The 18747-nt window shown below is 34.3% G+C and overlaps 1 protein-coding gene across 1 annotated transcript in view; it reads right to left on the bottom strand.

Moving 5' to 3' along the window:
• Positions 1–18747, bottom strand: part of MAN2A1 (mannosidase alpha class 2A member 1) — a 58132-nt gene that overhangs the window by 13589 nt on the left and 25796 nt on the right. Inside the window, exons 7-13 of the mRNA XM_015822837.2 lie at positions 18221–18407; positions 15993–16170; positions 12611–12813; positions 10308–10493; positions 9968–10082; positions 8305–8372; positions 1253–1418 (exon numbers count right to left, since the gene is read on the bottom strand). Of these exons, the coding sequence (XP_015678323.2) occupies positions 1253–1418; positions 8305–8372; positions 9968–10082; positions 10308–10493; positions 12611–12813; positions 15993–16170; positions 18221–18407 (1103 nt within the window). The remainder of the gene's footprint in view (positions 1–1252; positions 1419–8304; positions 8373–9967; positions 10083–10307; positions 10494–12610; positions 12814–15992; positions 16171–18220; positions 18408–18747) is intronic.

Raw genomic sequence — 18747 nt, 5'->3', positions numbered from 1 at the left:
AAATGTTACATTTCTGGTGTCAAGAACAGATATCCAAGCATCAAAAATATTTCTGGCTCTCAAAACAACAAATAGGTAAGATCTTAAAATCAAGTCAAAAGAAGTACAAATTTATCCAGAAGAATGATTTCTTACATTAACTACACTTTCAGTTTATTACATCCATCATATGGTAAACACACCATCAGGTAAGCTTAGTTCCTCATGACTCCATGGACACACCTAGTTTTCATGATGAAGCTATGGAAGTGGCATTGCCTTATTTGAGGATTTCTTTAAAAAAAAAAAAAATAGCTTCCTCACTATCCTCCACACAGGAATTTGTGGACATTTCTCAGATCTTTACTATGCCTGACTCTGCTTAGTTTCGAAGCCTACAGCTGCCCCTACCTAAGAAGTCTTTTGTCACAGATATCACTAAAATATCTTATTTCCTATTTTAAAAATTATATAGATAAAATAAGTTGATATAATAAAATGATAAATTTTGATAAATTATAAAAATGATAAATTCACCTGGTCAAAAGGAATCAAATTCAAAATATTATACTTAATAATTGATACTGTGTTGTGTTTCAGACCCTTACTTGTATGTTTCAAGTAGACAAAATATATCTTACTTCTTTACATGAACTATGTATTCCATTAGATAGTAGGTACAAAGCATATAGCACCACTAGGTATGAACATCTGACTGTCTTAAAGTACATTCATTTGGCTAATAATTTAATCAAAGTAAGGTTATTTTCTCCTACTACAAAACAAAAAGAAAGGAATGTTACTTGCATACTTCTATATAAACATCTAATTTAAAAAATACATGCACAAATGAATCTGTATTCAGATCTCCTTACCAAATTTAAATTTAAACTACTAAAGTGAAAAAAAATATAATTGATCAGTTTATCAATATTGTTTTTTTAAATTGCAATCCCGTATTGAATTTTTAAGTTGGGAATAGATCCATTAATCCCAGCAAATTTTATTTCTAAGTAAAGGTTCTTGGGATTTAACTGTAAAAGTTCCAGAATTTTCCAAGCCTCAGAATAGAGGCACTAAGAGAGGGTGTGTTTTTTTTTTGTTTTTTTTTAGTAATTGGAAATTTTAAAAAACAATCCAGAAGACATTCTTTATCAACATTAATAAATTATTGACTGAAATTTAGTATTTTTTTTATTTTTCAATTAGTAGGACATTTTCCAAAATTAAGTTTGTTTTAGAACATGTAGACATATATATTAAAATAGCTTGCCTGGTATGCATCGTGTGATATTTTAGATGTTCCATCCCATACTGCACTAAGTTGGACCACAACTGCTTTTCCAGATGGAGAGAGTACTTTAACTCTAGGCGTGTTCACATAGAGTGAAACCACCGATGAACGTTCTTGTTCCACAGGATTAAAAATCAAAACGTGCCTGCAAGAAAATGGATGAACCTTGTAATTTGGTAAAGTAATTCTGCTTCACTTAAAATAAATTCCACAGATATGAGAAATCATTAGAAATTGAATCAGATATATTCATGACTGGGTTCATGACTGGACTAAGCCATAATTTATTTTATGTATAGTTTGAGGAAACCACACATTAATCAGATTCAATCTTGTAGAGAAGTAAAACAGTCATCAATTGTTTGGACAATTCACCACTTTTATCTCTTTTATACTTCTACTGATTGCCTAAAGGGTTGAGGAAATCACCTAAAGCAGGGGTAGTCAACCTTGGCTCTTTTATGACTCGTGGACTTCAACTCCCAGAATTCCTGAGCAGAATTCTGGGAATTGAAGTCCACGAGTCATAAAAGAACCAAGGTTGACTACCCCTGACCTAAAGTATAAAAAATTGAGTCCTTGTTACTATACATTGCTAAACAGCAACTGAGAGCCAGTTTGGCGTAGTGGTTAAAGCATCCGGCTACAAATCAGGAGACTGTAAGTTCTAGTTTTGCCTTAAACAGAAAATCAGCTTGTTAACCTTGGGCCAGTCACTTTCTCTCAGTCCTAGCAAAGAGGTAGTGTCATAAGGCGACTTCTTCCGAAAAACCTTGCCAAGAAAACAGCAGGACCTGTCCAGGCAGTCTCCAAGAATTGGACATGATGGAACAAAACAACAAAGAAATCAAGTACATTAAAAAATATTTATTTTCCAAAAATAATCTACAGTTTACTTATGGTTCCATTTGCATATATGAAATAAAAACCAACTATATTATGGCTTATCATGATGTATGAACCCAGCCTGTTTTTTCATCTTAAAATAACCATAGTTTTATATATTTCGAGGATACATACAGTAAATAAATCCCTGATCAAGATGAATTAGTAAGGTAGTCTTTGACCGACAATTGTAATTAAGCCTGGCAATTATGGTTGTTAAGTCATAATGGCCAATAAAGCAGGTCATTACATGACCCACCCAACTTTACAACTTTTTGGGAGGCAGTTGTTAAGCAAACTGTGATTATTAAGCGAACCAGAAGTAAGCACTAAAAACACCATAAATTGCGGTCATATAACAGTGGGATTCTGCAAATGGCTGTAAATGCAGGCCAGTTGCTGATCATCTAAAATGTGGTCATGTGACTATGGGGGTGAGGCTGCCATTGGAACTTCAGAACCAGGTATTAAGTAGCTTTGGGGGGTAACTTTGAATAAACGACCAGTCATAAATTGAGAACTATCTGTAATCCTGTTGTAGGATATATTCAGTGGACTTATGTAACACCCTCTTAAAAAATTACAGTGCATAAATGTACCATTATTTTTCAAAATGTAAGTATTTCATAGCACTGGATTGGATGAAATTAAGCTTCTTCCAAAGTAAACATCTTCCAATGAAGGAAACTTGCCAGATTCAACCCACTGTTTAGCAGCTTGCTGACTTAGTAGCATCCAGATATATTGGAGCTAAAACTTAAATTCTGGTGATTATCGAAATTGAACTAACAAATCTGGTGAATCTAAAGATAGCTACAGAAATGCTATTGCACTGTTAAAGCCACAATTAATATATCAGATTACAAAAATAGTTTTAATATTAGAATAGTATATCTAGACATGGCATTTCTGGCCCCATTCTCATGTTATCATGTTCCACAATTAGTTACATTACTGAAATACTTCCTCTGTAAATCTGTACAAGTACCAGCTGCAAAGGTCAAAATGAATATATTGAAATTGTGTGTATGTATTCTATACTTACAGAAAAAAAAGAATAAAAGCAACTAAGTTTCAAGTTAGAAAGAAAATATAATCAAGGTAAGTTCCACAAAATTGATATACCTATAAAATCAAACTGGCCATATCATAAAGAAAATTTCTGCTTTGATGTGTATTCTTCTGAAATACCTCCAGAAAAATAAAAAGTGTGAAGTTATATAATAAACGGTAGGTAGGTAAGTAGGTAGGTAGGTAAGTAGGTAGGTAGATATTCACTAGCAAAGGGAATAGCTCTAAGTAGCATTTAATTGCAACTGAACCTGTATCACCAAATCTATCAATGTCTAGAACTGCACAATTTTGTTATAAACCAAGAGAACTAAATAATATAAAGATCTACATAGAAATCATTCAAGCAGATGTTCGGTTCTATGCTTTGCCTATGTAAATGTTTTACCCCAGAGTAGGCAATATGAGGTCCATGGATACTAGTATAATCAGGCACTACAACATAATTAATTTCAACTTTTAAGTTTATCTTAAAAGTAGATAAGGACATATTTCATATAATATTAAATCCAGGATCAAATATAGTTGAATGTTGGGAAATATAGGAAGAACGAAACATCTTTAAAATTAAATCAGAAGAGTACAGTACTATTAAGTTAATATTCTGTTCTACAGTTTATAATAGGAATGTGACTGTCCATTATGAGAATAGAATGCTGGAATCCATAAAGACTCGTATTATATAGTTACACACCTAAAACGTTTACATTCTCAAATAAAGATTAATTTTATTTACTGATTTAAAGCTGTAATTCATATCCCCACTGATTATATGAACCCAGATATATTCTCCAGTACCTTGTCACTGATGCAAACTAGAATGTATATATCTCTGTACCTAGGAGACATGCAAGCTGCTAATATATAATTTGCATAACACACAAATTGAGAAAGGAAAACGTTAAATCTGACTAATAATGATACAGAAAAATAAGGGCAATATAAGTAATCCTTGACTTACAACCGAAATTAGAACTGAAATTTTGATCAGAAGTCATGATGGTCAGAAATCAAGGCACCCATGTGACCAGGTCTGATTTTATGACTGTTTTTACAGTGGTCATTAAGCAAATCATTCTCTCAAATGGGCATTTATTGCTAGAAATTGGCAAAACCCACTGGAAACTGGCCAAAAATGTTGCAAATTTTGGTCATGTGACTGCAGGTAGCTACAGCCAGTCTTAAATGTGATCTCGATGCCAAGTACCTGAAATGCGATCATGTGACCATGCTGCATTTTATGACAGAAAGCACATTTCCTGAGGCTGTCGTAACTCTGAACAGTAATTAAAAGACAGGTCATAAGTTGAGGACTAACTATATAATTATTCTACTTTGAACACAACCACCAAGAAAAACGTCACTGAATTAATTTATGACACTTGTACATAAATGAATTGGAATAGTCTAATTTATCAGGGAAAGAAACATTTTGGGGAAGAGAAGAAAATTAAAAGCTAAGAACAAGCCCTATAAGCAGAAGGAATACATCTTTTTAGTAGTCTTCAACTGTATGTTTGCATCTTCGGAAAGGAAAAATAAAAACACAAGATTTGTGTACAGAGTTTCCAGTTAATAACTTTGCATTTCAGATACACAACAGTATGCACACTGTAGCTATGACTAACACAAATCTACTATACTGTTTTAGAGCAGTTATATGATATTATGCCACCTATAACATCACAGTTACAATAACGAAGCATCACGCTCACAACAGACTCTATTCATTCTGTGTAGCACAGAATACCACTCATGTGGAAGACAGTGACCAGATATAACTTATCACAAATAAATTAAAAAATTTAAAAAAAAATCCTGAAGCATAGCGACAGGTTTATTGAAGGAAGTTTTTCCCCATTTAAATTCCTGGAGAACTTCGAAAAACTGAACAACTACCTCTGTTTTAGAGGCAACAGGCAGCTATGCTGCTCTCACCATTCAGAGCACTTCTTTGTGGCACTGGCCTCTGGGATTATGCTGGAATTGATTCTTCCTTCAAAAATTTAAAATTGTTCTCCTGTTTCGATCAGCCAGAAAGACCCTGAAGAAAAAAATTTCCAGTCAGAACATTTTTTTTCCTAGAATTAGAAGTCTGGCTTGGCCTATTCCAGCATTAAAGTGCTCTCCAAAATTTCAATTAAATTGTGTTTTATTCTTACTGCCACTTTGGCATGGGAAAAAAAAATCTATCTTGGTATGAATCTAAGCAATGGGATGGTGCATTTAAATCAATGGTGCATCTATGATAATTTTCATTTGCAAAAATACCACCTCCCTTTATGAACTTTCAGGAAGGCTATAAAAATCTGGTGGAACTGTTGCATTGATCGCATGTTAACAAAAACAACAGAGATGCTTTTTTAAAATGCCCTACGTAATTTCCCAGAAACAGACAACTGCAAGCCTTAACCTTTACAAAGAAAATAAATTACTTACCTCTAGTATCAAACATACTTCAATGAAAAATTCATACCAATATGCCTAAACATTATGTCATGCAACTTTTAACTAGGAAAACTGAACTGCATCAAACACACATTACAGCATAACTGAATGCAAAATCCTCAATGCTAAAACATAATCTCTTCAAAAAGCATAAATATATAACTGGTAGGTGAGCAAGAACTCCAAAGAGAGGAAATTTGCTTCCTTTCTCCTGATAAACAGGAGAAACAATTGGCAAAATCCACAGATCATCATAAAAGTATATGGATATTTCACAAATTATAGCACCATCCATAAATGGTAATGTAAATTCCCCCCCCCTCAAATAAAGATACAGCCTGGAATCCTAAAAAAAAAGTCAAAACAACACACACTTATTGCTATCTGTAAAAATAATAATTTCTAAACCCTAAATGATTAAAGTCATATTTGAAAGTGGCAACAAAGCCAGAGAATGTTGGAAGAAAAGCTCAAAAAAAAAAATGTGGGCTTCAAAATTCAGCATCATTTTGAATCTTGCAATTCAATCAAAAGCACATAGCAAATTTTTACCTAAAACTTGGGAATGACCTCTGAATCTTAAAAGTTTTGTAACTGGATACAATGTATTTTCTATTTTTTAAAAATTCTCAGTATAATATTACTTTTGCCAATAGGGTCAGCGTTTGTAATAAAAAAAATTCTAATGGTAATTTGACATCACAGATAGTTTGTTCAACAAATGTGCAAACAAATCTATTTCAGAGCTATTTTTCTTTGGTTACAGTGCAATTGATACCTTTTTCATTATCACTGTACCTAAAACTATTTGCTGTCACTTCTGCTATTTATACACTGTAAGAAAGAATACATCCAAGTATGTTTACCTTTGGGACCCAACTAGGTCTATGGTTCTCACTATTGTGCCTGCAGCCCTCCACTTTGGTGCCTTTTCAGTTTCATGCTCTCTTGTCTGTGTTTGGCCATGTTGTTCTGTGAATGGACAACCCCCTCCCCATGCAAAGCAACTACCGTGCCCAGAACAATGTTGTCAAAATGTGTCCACTGACCATAAAAGTTGGGAATGCTATAATAGAAAGATTATATAAATATGCACAAGTTACATACATATTTTCCATTGCACTGAGTCGTAACCTATGAGCAATATTAGCAGAAGCAAGTATTTTTAAATCTCTACTTCCATCCATCGTGAGGAGTCAGATGACATATAAATTTAGATAACAATAATAGTAACAACAACAACAAATTGTGAGCAAGGTTTCAAGGAATTAACTCTTACAATTCTGTTCTCATTACTTGTGGCCCTTAGGAGTTCAAATATTTGATTTTAAGTTTCATTGTTAGCAATGATTAATTTTCAATAGTCAGACTTAATCTAAACAAATTTACCTTATTCCGCTGTGGTCTATGTGATGCGCATGCACCTCAGCTTATTTATGACTGATATAAAACTTTGTGAACATGCTACAAGTTGATGTCCAATGCTCTGATTGCATTATTAGCTTTTTACATGAGCAGAAAAAAGCTAACAAACTGTAGACAGTTCGTTTGTGAAGAAAGCAATATGTGGTTTTGTTACCCAAGACTACTTGCAGAAAGAGAAAATGAAATGCACAACAGGATGCAGCAACATTTTGGTTTATCATGTTGTATCAATTGGCAAAGAAAGACACTTGTAGCCTTTTTCATTTCATGTTGTTACTGTTTTCTTCATTAAATCAATTCAAGCTTAATATAAAACCAATAATATCAAGCAGATTTTCTGAAACACTATAATAATCAATCTTTACATTTAAAGATTAAAAAATAAAATCAATAGAAAAGTTAAGATTTAAAGATTGTTTTAAAAAGTCAGACATTTTAGATAGATATTGTTTGAATATTGTTTGAATGTTTTAAACATTTTTTTTGCCCTAATGACCTCTAAATATGCCTTTATTACTCTCTTACAACCTTTTCCTTAGCATTTCCTTTGTTTCTGGCTTATGTCTGTTTTATACAAGAAGTAATTCAAATGCAACAAACATTTGAATTGTGTTACATTATATTATTATAATCAACTGATGGGCTGCCAAAGCAAGATATATTAAAGCAAACACTTTTACAATTAAAATAAAGATATTCAATGGTGACAGTGTGCAAATGAAAACAATTCTTTTTCTTGGAAAAGAGAATGGAAATCCACCAGTCTTCTCCGTTTACAGTCTCCAACGAAATTGCATATTCTCTTGGAAAGTGTCCAATTCCCCAGAAGCAAAAATTCCACATCTTACTAGCTATGACACCTTGTTTTTGTAGAATTCTGTTTTATAGAAGTGTAGATGCAACTGAAATTATTTTTTTATGAATCTAAGCATTTATTTATTCAAGAAGCATTATTTCGTAGTCGGGTTTCTTTAGTAATGACATAGTTAACCATTTATAATAGAAATTGGTCCACTGCTAATCGGAAGTAACATCTGTGCAAGTAATCTGGGTTGGGGCACATGCTGGGAGGGGCAAATGCTAGGAATGGATAAACTAGAACAAACAGTGATTGTGCTGAATTTTCTCATTCACACATATACAACAGAGAAATATTTAACATTTTTTAGATATTTTTAAATATTAAAGAACCAAATATTTACCTTGGCTGTTTTCCCAGCTGTATGACAGTCTTATGTAGCAAAGAATCTTGTGAAGACTGAGTAATATCCTACCAGCAGGGAAAGTATTTTTGGTTAATTACTGATGCAACATATGAAACAAAAATTAGTGCTAGGAATAGTCCAAGAGAGCCTGCAACTGTACTAGAATGAGAGTTGGTGATTTTGACCATGTGTGCTTGTGTGACGGTCAAGGTATAGAATGTATATATAGCATGCTCACAACACACTCGCTCACATTTAGTCCAATAGTTCCGCCTTTGCTGCAAAAGCCGATCTCGGACTGAAATTCAAATATCCCTCCTATCAGCTGTTCAGGACCTGCGCTACGCGCAGTCGCATATCAGCTATAAGTGTCCTCATAAGAGGGGTGCAATTGGCATGGTCATTCCGCTCTCGCGCTCAGCTGTGGTGGCGAGTCTGGCTCTGATGTGTGAACCAGTAGATGCCCTCGTGGGACGTGTAAGTAACTCGTCGTACCCCCCCATCTGGATGCTGTGAAGCTGGTTCTCTCGCCGCACGAGCCAGTCCTTGCTGAGGTCTCAATGTCCGTTCGCTATCTAGCAGTTGCATGTGCCTGTCTTGCTGTGAATAGACACTCTGCGTTGCAAGAGCCCTTTTATTATGTCAGCTGTCAGTAACTTCGTAGAAGGTGTAATTAAACTGGCCGTTTCTCGCTCTCTTTTGTTCTGCTGTTGTGAAACTGGTTCTTTCACGAACGGACATAGATTGCACCCCTCTCACGAGGACACTTACAGCTGATGTGCGACTACGCATAGCGCAGCAGATCCTATGCGCCGAACAGCTGATAGGAGGGATATTTGAATTTCAGTCTGAGACCGGCTTTTGCAGCAAAGCCAGAACTATTGAACTAAATGTGAGCAAGCGTGTTGTATGCTATATATACGTTCTATACCTTGACCGTTAAAAACGGTCACACAAGCACACATGTAGGTTCTCCTTTATTCTCAGCCCTTACTCTGATGATGTCAACAGCTAGTTGACGAAAGCTCAGTATTAAAAGGCTATTCTACATCCCAGAGTTCATTATTTTTATTCTTAAGAAACATGTCTACACCTGGGATTCAAATATATATATACACACACATAGTAATTTAGACTGAAGAGCTTATTTCAGATTTTATTTTCAGATTGTATGTTCAGTGAAAATACCACCTCTAGTAGTTCACAATACAACTCCCATGTAGCAGCAAAGTTTCCAGAATATCTCCTCTATGTTTTATCTCAGATTTTTTTCCGAAGCAAAATAAAGAATTCCTTTCATTAACACCTTTCTTTCCTATGAATAAGTATTAAACTCACAAAGATGTAGAAGTTTTCTTAAAAAAATAAAATGGGCAGTTGGAAGCCAGTTTGCTTTAAAGTACTCCAGCTGACACCTAACCCCCCTCCAAAAGGTTAGGGTGGAAACAGGAAAGTTATGAAAAGAGATCCTGGGAGTTGTGCATACATGCATATATTCTGTAGTCAATTCTGCTGTTCTATTTCCTGATTAAAAGACCAGTTCAAGTTTATAAATCACTGTTTAAAATCTATATTTTTATAAAGCTATTTTTTTCATCAGCACAATTTATGGCTTCTGTAACAGTAACCAAGATCATATTAGCTGCTTTGGGAAACCCACCATTGTAAAGAATGGTGTTGCCGTGTTGTAGCTATACATTTCTTGGTCCTTTAGAATAAGAATGCGAGCAGATTCAGTGATGATCTCCTTCAAGTTCATTAATGAATGGAAAAGCCTGAGAATAAAATAAATACACCAACTATGAAGACTAAATTCAAATATTTTTGTATTAAATTTGCCATGAAATATTTTCTGTATTAAAATGGACATGCCAGCATTAGACTACTTAAAACTTAAAACAAGCAAACAAACTTAAGTGATCTAAAACAAGACTCCAGATAATTAGATTCATCTTAAAGACTAAAACCTGTCAAGACACTTTAAAGCTTTTAATCCTTACCTCGTACCATAATCTACAACCACCCAATCTTTTGAAGTTCCTGTGATAGCATCATGATGCTGAAAAAGTCCCAGATTTCTTCTCGCCTCTGTCAACAATCTGTAGTGATCTACTGAAGGAAAGATTTTTGTTTTCTCAAACTTTTTGGATTGTACCACAGCCAAAGAATATAGAATTTCTGCAGCCCTGAAATAAAAGAAGATTGCTTATTACAGATTAGCTAAACAAATATGTGTTTAGTTGGACAACATTTGCAAATTTGACTTGCATTTCATACAATCACTCAGTGCTGTAAGATGTGTTAGGAAAATATTTGATTAGGGGCATTATTTTGATCCTTTCATGCATGAAAAGCTCACTCTCATAAAAAAAATCATAGCTTGAAAAACAAAGTCTGGGATGCATGTATTTAAGTATGAATATGTCTATCTTCTGGTAGCTTAGGCCTTCTATAATATTCTTCAATGGATAAGTGAAGTCACTGGGATTCAGGCAATGTAAACATTTTATAAACAAACAATTCCTTTAAACCTAAAATTGGATCTGACTTACTTCATTGTGCTTTATGGCCAGGGCTTTTTTTCTCAGAGAAAAGGTGGTGGAACTCACCTCCCTCCCCTGGCCACGCCCCCACCCAAACCTGGCCACGCCCCCACCCAAACCTGGCCACGCCCACGTTTGGCTTTGAGGGCGCCGGCGTGAGAGCCTCTGGATTCTCTGCCGCTTCTTGGAGCCCGTCCCAGCGGATCCTTTGCCCGGTCCCCGCCGCCGACCGAGCCTCCCTATGGCCGCGGTTGTGAGCCAGGCAGGGGCAGAGAGCTGCGAGTGCGAGCGCGCCCCCCCAGATGTTGCGCCCGGTGCGGCCGGCCCGGAAAAAGGTGCCGGAACGCGGTTCCGCCGCGTTCCGGCTGAAAAAAAGCCCTGTTTATGGCAAAATATAAATTTAAGCATTTGTCATCATCATGATTACCATAGTCCTTTGGAGTAGATGATACATGAAAAGCATTTGAAAATCCCAAAATGATGAGACAATCATTTTCTTTGGTTGTCTCTAGACTTCTATTTCCTGGGAGGGGCACAGCAAATATATTACTTCTGTATGTTCACAACTTAATGAAGTAGTATTTTGCTCATGGGAATGCTCTGCATGCACGTTTGACTCTCACACTATTGAGCCACAACAGTTCCCCTTCCCTAAGGTCTGAGAATTTCTATTAAATGTTGCTAACTGAGAACCTGTCTGTCATAATCAGAAATGCAAAAAATAAAAGAAATGGATATTGTTTATATATCTTTGGAATTATGTTTTGGATGTCTTTTGTAAACCCACATTTGTAGGCTGACTACCTGTAATCATTATATCCCCCTAAGCTTATTAATGGAGTGTTTTTGTTCTGCTCTATTGGGCTTGTGAACTGCTTCAGGATTAACTACAATGAGAAGTGGTATAAATGTACTTTAAATTGAATGATTATTTTAAAAACTTACAATTCATGATGTAATTAAATTAACAAAAACAGTTCAGTCAGGTTGTTGAGCACTTCAGAGAATGTTTAGTAGATTTAACTGCATTAACCAACAGGTGGATATGTACTTTCTCCTACAATTTTTAAGCTGTGATCTGAAAAATCCATTTGACTTTATAGCCTTCGTTGCTTGACAAAGAGAAGTATTTCATTGTCTGGATAGATTATTTCTTGATTTAACAGAGAACCTACTGAACTACTCTAAGAAACAAAAAGTCAAAACAAAAAAAAAAATCCAGGATTTTAATACCAACCAAAGGTCATCTATTAGGAAAAGTATGAGATGTTAACAAAATGAAATTAAATTTTGGGGAAAAGAGAGAGACTATGGAAGAAATAGTTCTTGAATAGAAGTACAACATAATAAAATAAATTCTGTAGAAAAATCTTCAGCTGAGATGTGACTAATGAAGTCAGTATGTTTAGTAAACATGGAGTTACTGTATTAGCTAACCTAATTGTAACTGGGAGAATGTAGAATAGAGGGTCTGGAAAACTAAACCAAAGTATTCAAGCAACATATATCCCCTTGTTTTCACCAAAAGGTAAACAAAGTAAGGTAGTTCATCACTGCAGTAGAAGGTATTAATTATCTAACAGCTTTTATAATATTCTACAATAGTTAAGATTTAGGCCAAGATTTGTTGCATGATACCATTGTAGAATATATACGTAATAAATGCTGCTGGATTGACATAGAAATATAACAACATAATTACAGAAGCATGTGTTACTTGATAGCATGAGAGCATAAATATTCAAAATTACACCATTTACCTTAAATATGATTCTAGAACTCTATCTAAGCGTTTGTAGAAAGGTCGTGATGTAAAATATCCACTCCAATAATGATGATCTCTGTCTGCATAGGTGAAGAAATCTCCGCTCAAAACAGGAAATACTGAATTACCGCTGTTTCCATCCAATTTGCCAGCTTTATGCAGCGCCTCAAAATAATCTGATAATGTTCCAAACTGAGCCTAGAGCAAATTAAAATGTGGTATAAATTCTTTACCATGCATTCAATTAGAACAGATTTTGTTCTTCAAGCAAACTTTGAGAAATCTATTGTTTCACTTCTGTAGCTGTGATTTCCTCGTTGTTCTAGGTTGGCCTACTTTAGTTTTTGTTTCTCATTTTTCTTTTCTCTATACAAAAATAACTTTTTCCATTGAAATAATAGAAAATATTTGTAGCTTGGGTTTTAGATTTTGGCAATGGTTTGCTCTCCAAGCTTGTTTCAATTTAGTTTCTGAACATTTCATTACCAGACTAGGTAACATCATCAGGATTTTCTTGTTCTATTTTTCTTAGCTTATAAATGTCTTATGGCACATCACTGCCAAAACTTTTTCCATTTATGTTTTAATTTTTACTTCCCTTTGCTACTATAGCTTGTTAATTTCACAGGTGAACAGATGTGATGGGGAAGACTGATGTATATATTTTGCACGCAAACCATGAATTATCAAAATGTGGAGCACTGTAATGGGGAAGATGAGATAGATAGATAGTAGGAACTATCTTTTGACTTGAGATTCCTACTTAGCACTTGTAGCTAGCTTATATCTTTTAAATTTTAAAAACTCACAATCTTATCTAGGAAAAATAATATATTTTTTTCTGATAAAACCTAAACAATTTTCCTATTACCAATCTTGTGGCTCCCCACCCTTAAGCATACATAGCTGTTGCATGAGTAGTTTTCATCCCTGATATAATTTTAGAAGACTTCATTGATCAGGTCTGCATTATAGTGTATTGCAATTTATCTTATTCATTTACCATTCTTTTTCTGAAGATACCAGCACAATGCTTAGCATAATAAAGCAGCACCATTTATCCTAATTAATTATAAATCTATATACTACTAAAACTCTTGCATCGATCTGATATTTTGTAACCTTCAATTAGGCAAAATGTTGCATCATAGAACAAAAAGTTTGTCAAAAAAGGTACTTCAAATGGGCTAACTCACAAAAGGCTGGGACCTACTCATGAGGAAATGAAATTTGGGGATTTTTTTTGACACTGCTGTTCAGTGCAGCTGCTACATGAGCCATGATCACATGATCCCCATTTTCAATATTGCCTGACAACTTCTCAAAAGTCAACAGGAAACATGCTGATATATATGCCTATGCTCCAAGCCTTCTTCACACTCGCAAATTCTTTGCTTGTGTGAAGCTTGCAGGGAGAAAGCATTAAAAGTTAAGAAAGCCTTAAAGATTTGAATGTACTACTAAATTATATATCAAAAATTTGGAACATCATAATTTTGCATGCAACAAAAGCTGTATATATATTTGTGTGTTTAAACAAGCTGCAGTTAGTTTACTATCCCATCTTACATTCCGAATGTGAAATTCACTTACTTTGAATATGACATGAGTTTGTCTTAAACCATCATATCCATGATATTACTTAAAATGACATCAAAACCTTGAAGAAAACTATGTACAGAATCCCTCTCTTTTGCATAGAAGGAAAAGAAAGAAATGAGAGTTGCATAAACCTAAACTAAAACAGTCCAGTACAAAAACTGTAACTAACACTACATTATACCTAAGGATAAATAACATACTATCTATGTGACTATATTCTTGGAGATGTCACACAGATATGACTAAAATTGTTATGCTCCAGGCAACAAATTGTTATAATTTTAAAGCAATTGAAATAATAAATATAATCATTTCAATTAAATCATTGAAGTCCATTATCCACAAATTTTCAAAGAATTTTAGTTGTTTTATATAGAACAGAAGTGCTTACAAATACAAAATTTCCTGCATTTGAATTTAAGAAATAGCAAATCATGAAGCAGTTAATCTAATGACTTTTCATTCAAATCTAAATCATTTCAAGGTTACATAAATTCAACTTTGTATCTTATATAGTTTCATTATGTTTTAGCTATGAATAGTAACAGATAATTGTTTTAAAATTTGCTATTACTTTCATAAATCTTTACTTTGGGGGATTTGAAACTTAACATATATACTGTATATAGTCTCTGTGTTTAAAGTATTTCTAGTCCAGTTAAATAAGTATGAACTCTGACATCTGGACACATTCATATTCCTAATAATTGTGTGGAAAGCCAGCACAACACATTTATCTTTAAAAGTTTTAAACTGTGCTGTTAATACTGTGTAAAACTATTTTAAGAGAGAGTCATATGACTCGCTACATTTTTTTTCCTTTGAGCTTAGTGAAGATTTAGGGGGGGGGGGGTTAGAGAGAAGATAAAGTGGTAATCTGTTCTGTTAGCTGAAGTGATTAGTGTAAAATTTTATGAAGTTACTTGAGAGTTTAATTTTCTTAGAGGAAGAAATAAACTACCTGACTTATACATAAAGCATATACTGTACAATTCTGTAATGTACCAAGGAATAAAACTTTATTTCTAAATAGGTACAAATAAAGATTAAAAATTGTTAGCCAAAGACTGCAGTTCCATATATTATACAACCCCATACTGCAGGGGTGTCAAACTCGCCACGTCACGTAACGTGTCGTGACATGACGTATCGTGACTTTTTTCCCATTGCCGGAGCTGAGGTGGGTGCGGTTTCAGCATGACACATCCTGCTTGCAGGCCGGCAGTTTCACACCCCTGCTATACAGGATTGCAATCAACTTACAACCATTCATGTGATGACCATTTGAAGTTACAACAGGACTGAAAAAGCGACTTATAACCATTTTTCACACCTTTGCAGCATCCCCATGGTCAAGTGATCAATATTCAGATGCTTGGCAACTGGTTCACATTTATGATGATTGCTATGTCCTGGGGTCATGTGATCACTTTTTGCAACCTTCTGATAAGCAAAGTCAATGGGGAAGCCAGACTCAATTTACAACCTTGTTACTAACTTAACAATTGTAGTGATTCATTTAGTAGGAAAAGTCGTAAAATGGGGCAAAACTCAATAATTGTTTAGCTTAGGAACAGAAATTTTGGGCTCAATTGTGCTCATATGTCAAGGACTACCTGTACACCGGAAGAATATCTCACCAGAAGCTGAGAATCACATTTTAAAAGACTTATATATTTATTTGCTATAACAGTCCAGAAGCATATGTAAAACTTTAACAAAATTTGTAGTGAAAAAATAATAATAATGGGTGTCTTAAGACCATCGCTTCTTACCTTGACATGGAACTCAGGATGAGAATTCATATAATCAAATAACTTCTGATAATTCTGATATTGCTGATCCCATTCTGAACTTTCAGTATAGCGAAAATCATCTCCTAGTGGAGCCAATAAAATTTTGGTACGAAAAAGCTTTGACTTCTTTCTGTATTGATCTAAAATCATCCATGCCCTTAGAAATAAAAGAATAGATTTGCAAAATTTTACTGATTGAATTGAATTAAATTACTAACGTTTTAAAAAAGATTTATGCAACCAAATTTGATTCCTGAGTTCATAGTGTGACTACTCCTTCTCATTAAATATGCAATTCTATGAAGGTTTATCAACATTCATTTCAATATAAAAGGATGAGATCTTTAGTTTATTTATATTTAATCAGTATGATTGAGCAAACAGATTTAGAAAATCTGTATCAATGAAACGGGAACGTTCAAAATCCAGAGAATTCATCAATTTCACCAATTTTAACTCTCTCTGTCTGTCTAATAAAACATTACAGATTATAGTTCCATTGTTCATCTATGGCTAAATTTATTCATAGCTCATTATTCTAAAATATCCACAAATTTTCCCAAGTACAACCAACAAAAACTTGTTGAATATTGATTTATTTTATTTACTAACATTTATGTGCTACTTCACTCCCAAAAGAATAAGTTTACAGAATCTCCTACAGGTAGGTAAGGATCAAAACAGTGAAAAATAATTAAAAGTACAAGTACAATAACCCCAGCACTCAGGGAATATTCAAAACAAAATAATGAGAAAACAAAAACAAGAGGGTTCACTTATCATTACTACTCTGGTATGCAAACTTCAATGTCCATGCAAAAAAAGGCTTTTCTACATTCTTCTGTTTTAGCAACCCTGTTGCAATAAACCAAGAGCTTTTGTCACAGAGTAAAAAAACAACTGCTCTAGGAGCACTTCAAAGAATTATGAAGCCCTTCAGTTTCAGAAACTGCCAGAGTCACTCACAGCAAAAAAAAAAAAAAAGGTTCAAATGGTAAAAAGTAAAGTACCCCCTTTTTTTTATATCATGCCACTAATATAAACCATTAGTTTAATTAACATACTAGGGAACAGTGAGATAATATATAATCTAGGATCTTTCTCAGGAAGGCATTTTATTTGGAGTGACCTATTCTCCAGTCATCCGTTTCCTTACTTGCCATCTTTCTGGCATTTCCCAGATATGTTAAATCTGCAACATTCAAACTGACTCAAAATTCCAAAGATGCAGCCCAAATGCATTTGGAGGGCTTCAATTTGGGTAATACTCTTTCAGAAGTTGACAAAGCAACTTCTGTTATGGATACAAATGTCTATATAGAAGACAACAGTGATTTAATGTCTAACAAAGCATTGTCAACTCTTGGTTTTGTCCATATAGTAAACAGAGTACATATAGTTAAGCTTATTACAAATATTTCTCAGCTCATGATCATAATTGAGCCCTGAATTATAGTAATAAATGATGCTGGTCATTAAGTGAGTCACCAAATGATCACAACTGGTTTTTAAGACTTTTGTAGGAGTCATCAAGTGAATGCTGTGGTCGCTAAGCGAACCCATTATACCCAATAGGCAGTTTTTGCCAGAAACTGGACGGAAAAACCAGTTTCCGGCAAAAAAATGTCATAAATTGCAATCGTGGGACTGTGGAATGCTACAAATGTTATGTTGTAATGCCACAACATAGATATTGAGAGAGAGAGAGACTGGATCATGTTGTTGTAATGATCTGTCTAGATATGGATGTTTACAATTCCATCCAGTTATATCCAGGACAGAGGGAAGAGCAGCAAGGCTATTATTTTGGTCCTACTAACAGCTCAACCATTCTTTACTCCACCACACTTAAGACTTCTCCTCTTTCAACTGACCGTTTTAAGAATTATATAGCTGGGACCACTCCTGTTTTTTTTTAAATAGCCTTTCCATCTTCTGTGAATTCTTCCATCTCCCATCCTGCTAACATCTTTTTGTGTACGTATCGTTCGTTAGATCATAAGCATGAAATGGGGTGAGCTGTCTTCTTTTACTTAACTTGAAAGCTACTCTGGCATCCGGTTTTGGCTCATTAGCCAGGTAAAATGCTTGAAATAATGTTTAAAAATCCAAAGTTGCATTAGTGCAAAAAAACATCTTTGTCTAATTCTAAAATGTTCACATTTTATAGTGCATTATTGCAATGATTAATATTTTTATACATTTACCTGTGCTGAATGTTTCCGGAATGAATGGCTTCAGGAGGAACTCTCCAGGGGCAACTAACTCTTCCTCCAGGAAGTCGCTTAAAATCAAATTGGCAGCAGATTTTAGGATCTGGTCCACAAGTGTGAGGAACGTCATAGCTATAGAAAGGCATCATGTGGCAGAGAATATCTGTATCAGATCCCAAATCTAAAATTAAAATACCAAGATAAATATAAAAATAAATTATTTTACGTACATCATAAACCAGACTTCGCAGAATCCATATAACCCAAGTTCAGGGCCTTAGAGAGTTTTTCTTCCATCACCAATTAATTCCAAAAATACTTTTCTTTTTTCTTTTTCTTTTATTATAAGCCATCTGTCATCTAATAAAATATACATTATATGTCTTTCCTCTTGATCATTCTCAAGATTGCTAGATCCATGGATCATGTCATGTCACAAGAAAATGATATTCTATCTTATCAGATGACAGAATTTAATATTAAATTGCATTTACATACTATATACTCATTTTCCAGTTTAA

Source organism: Protobothrops mucrosquamatus, unplaced genomic scaffold, assembly GCF_001527695.2.
Source record: "Protobothrops mucrosquamatus isolate PMUCROS unplaced genomic scaffold, P.Mucros_1.0 scaffold1691, whole genome shotgun sequence".
Taxonomy (NCBI): domain Eukaryota; kingdom Metazoa; phylum Chordata; class Lepidosauria; order Squamata; family Viperidae; genus Protobothrops; species Protobothrops mucrosquamatus.
Note: the sequence above shows the minus strand (reverse complement) of the source record. Positions and strands in the feature narration are given on the sequence as shown.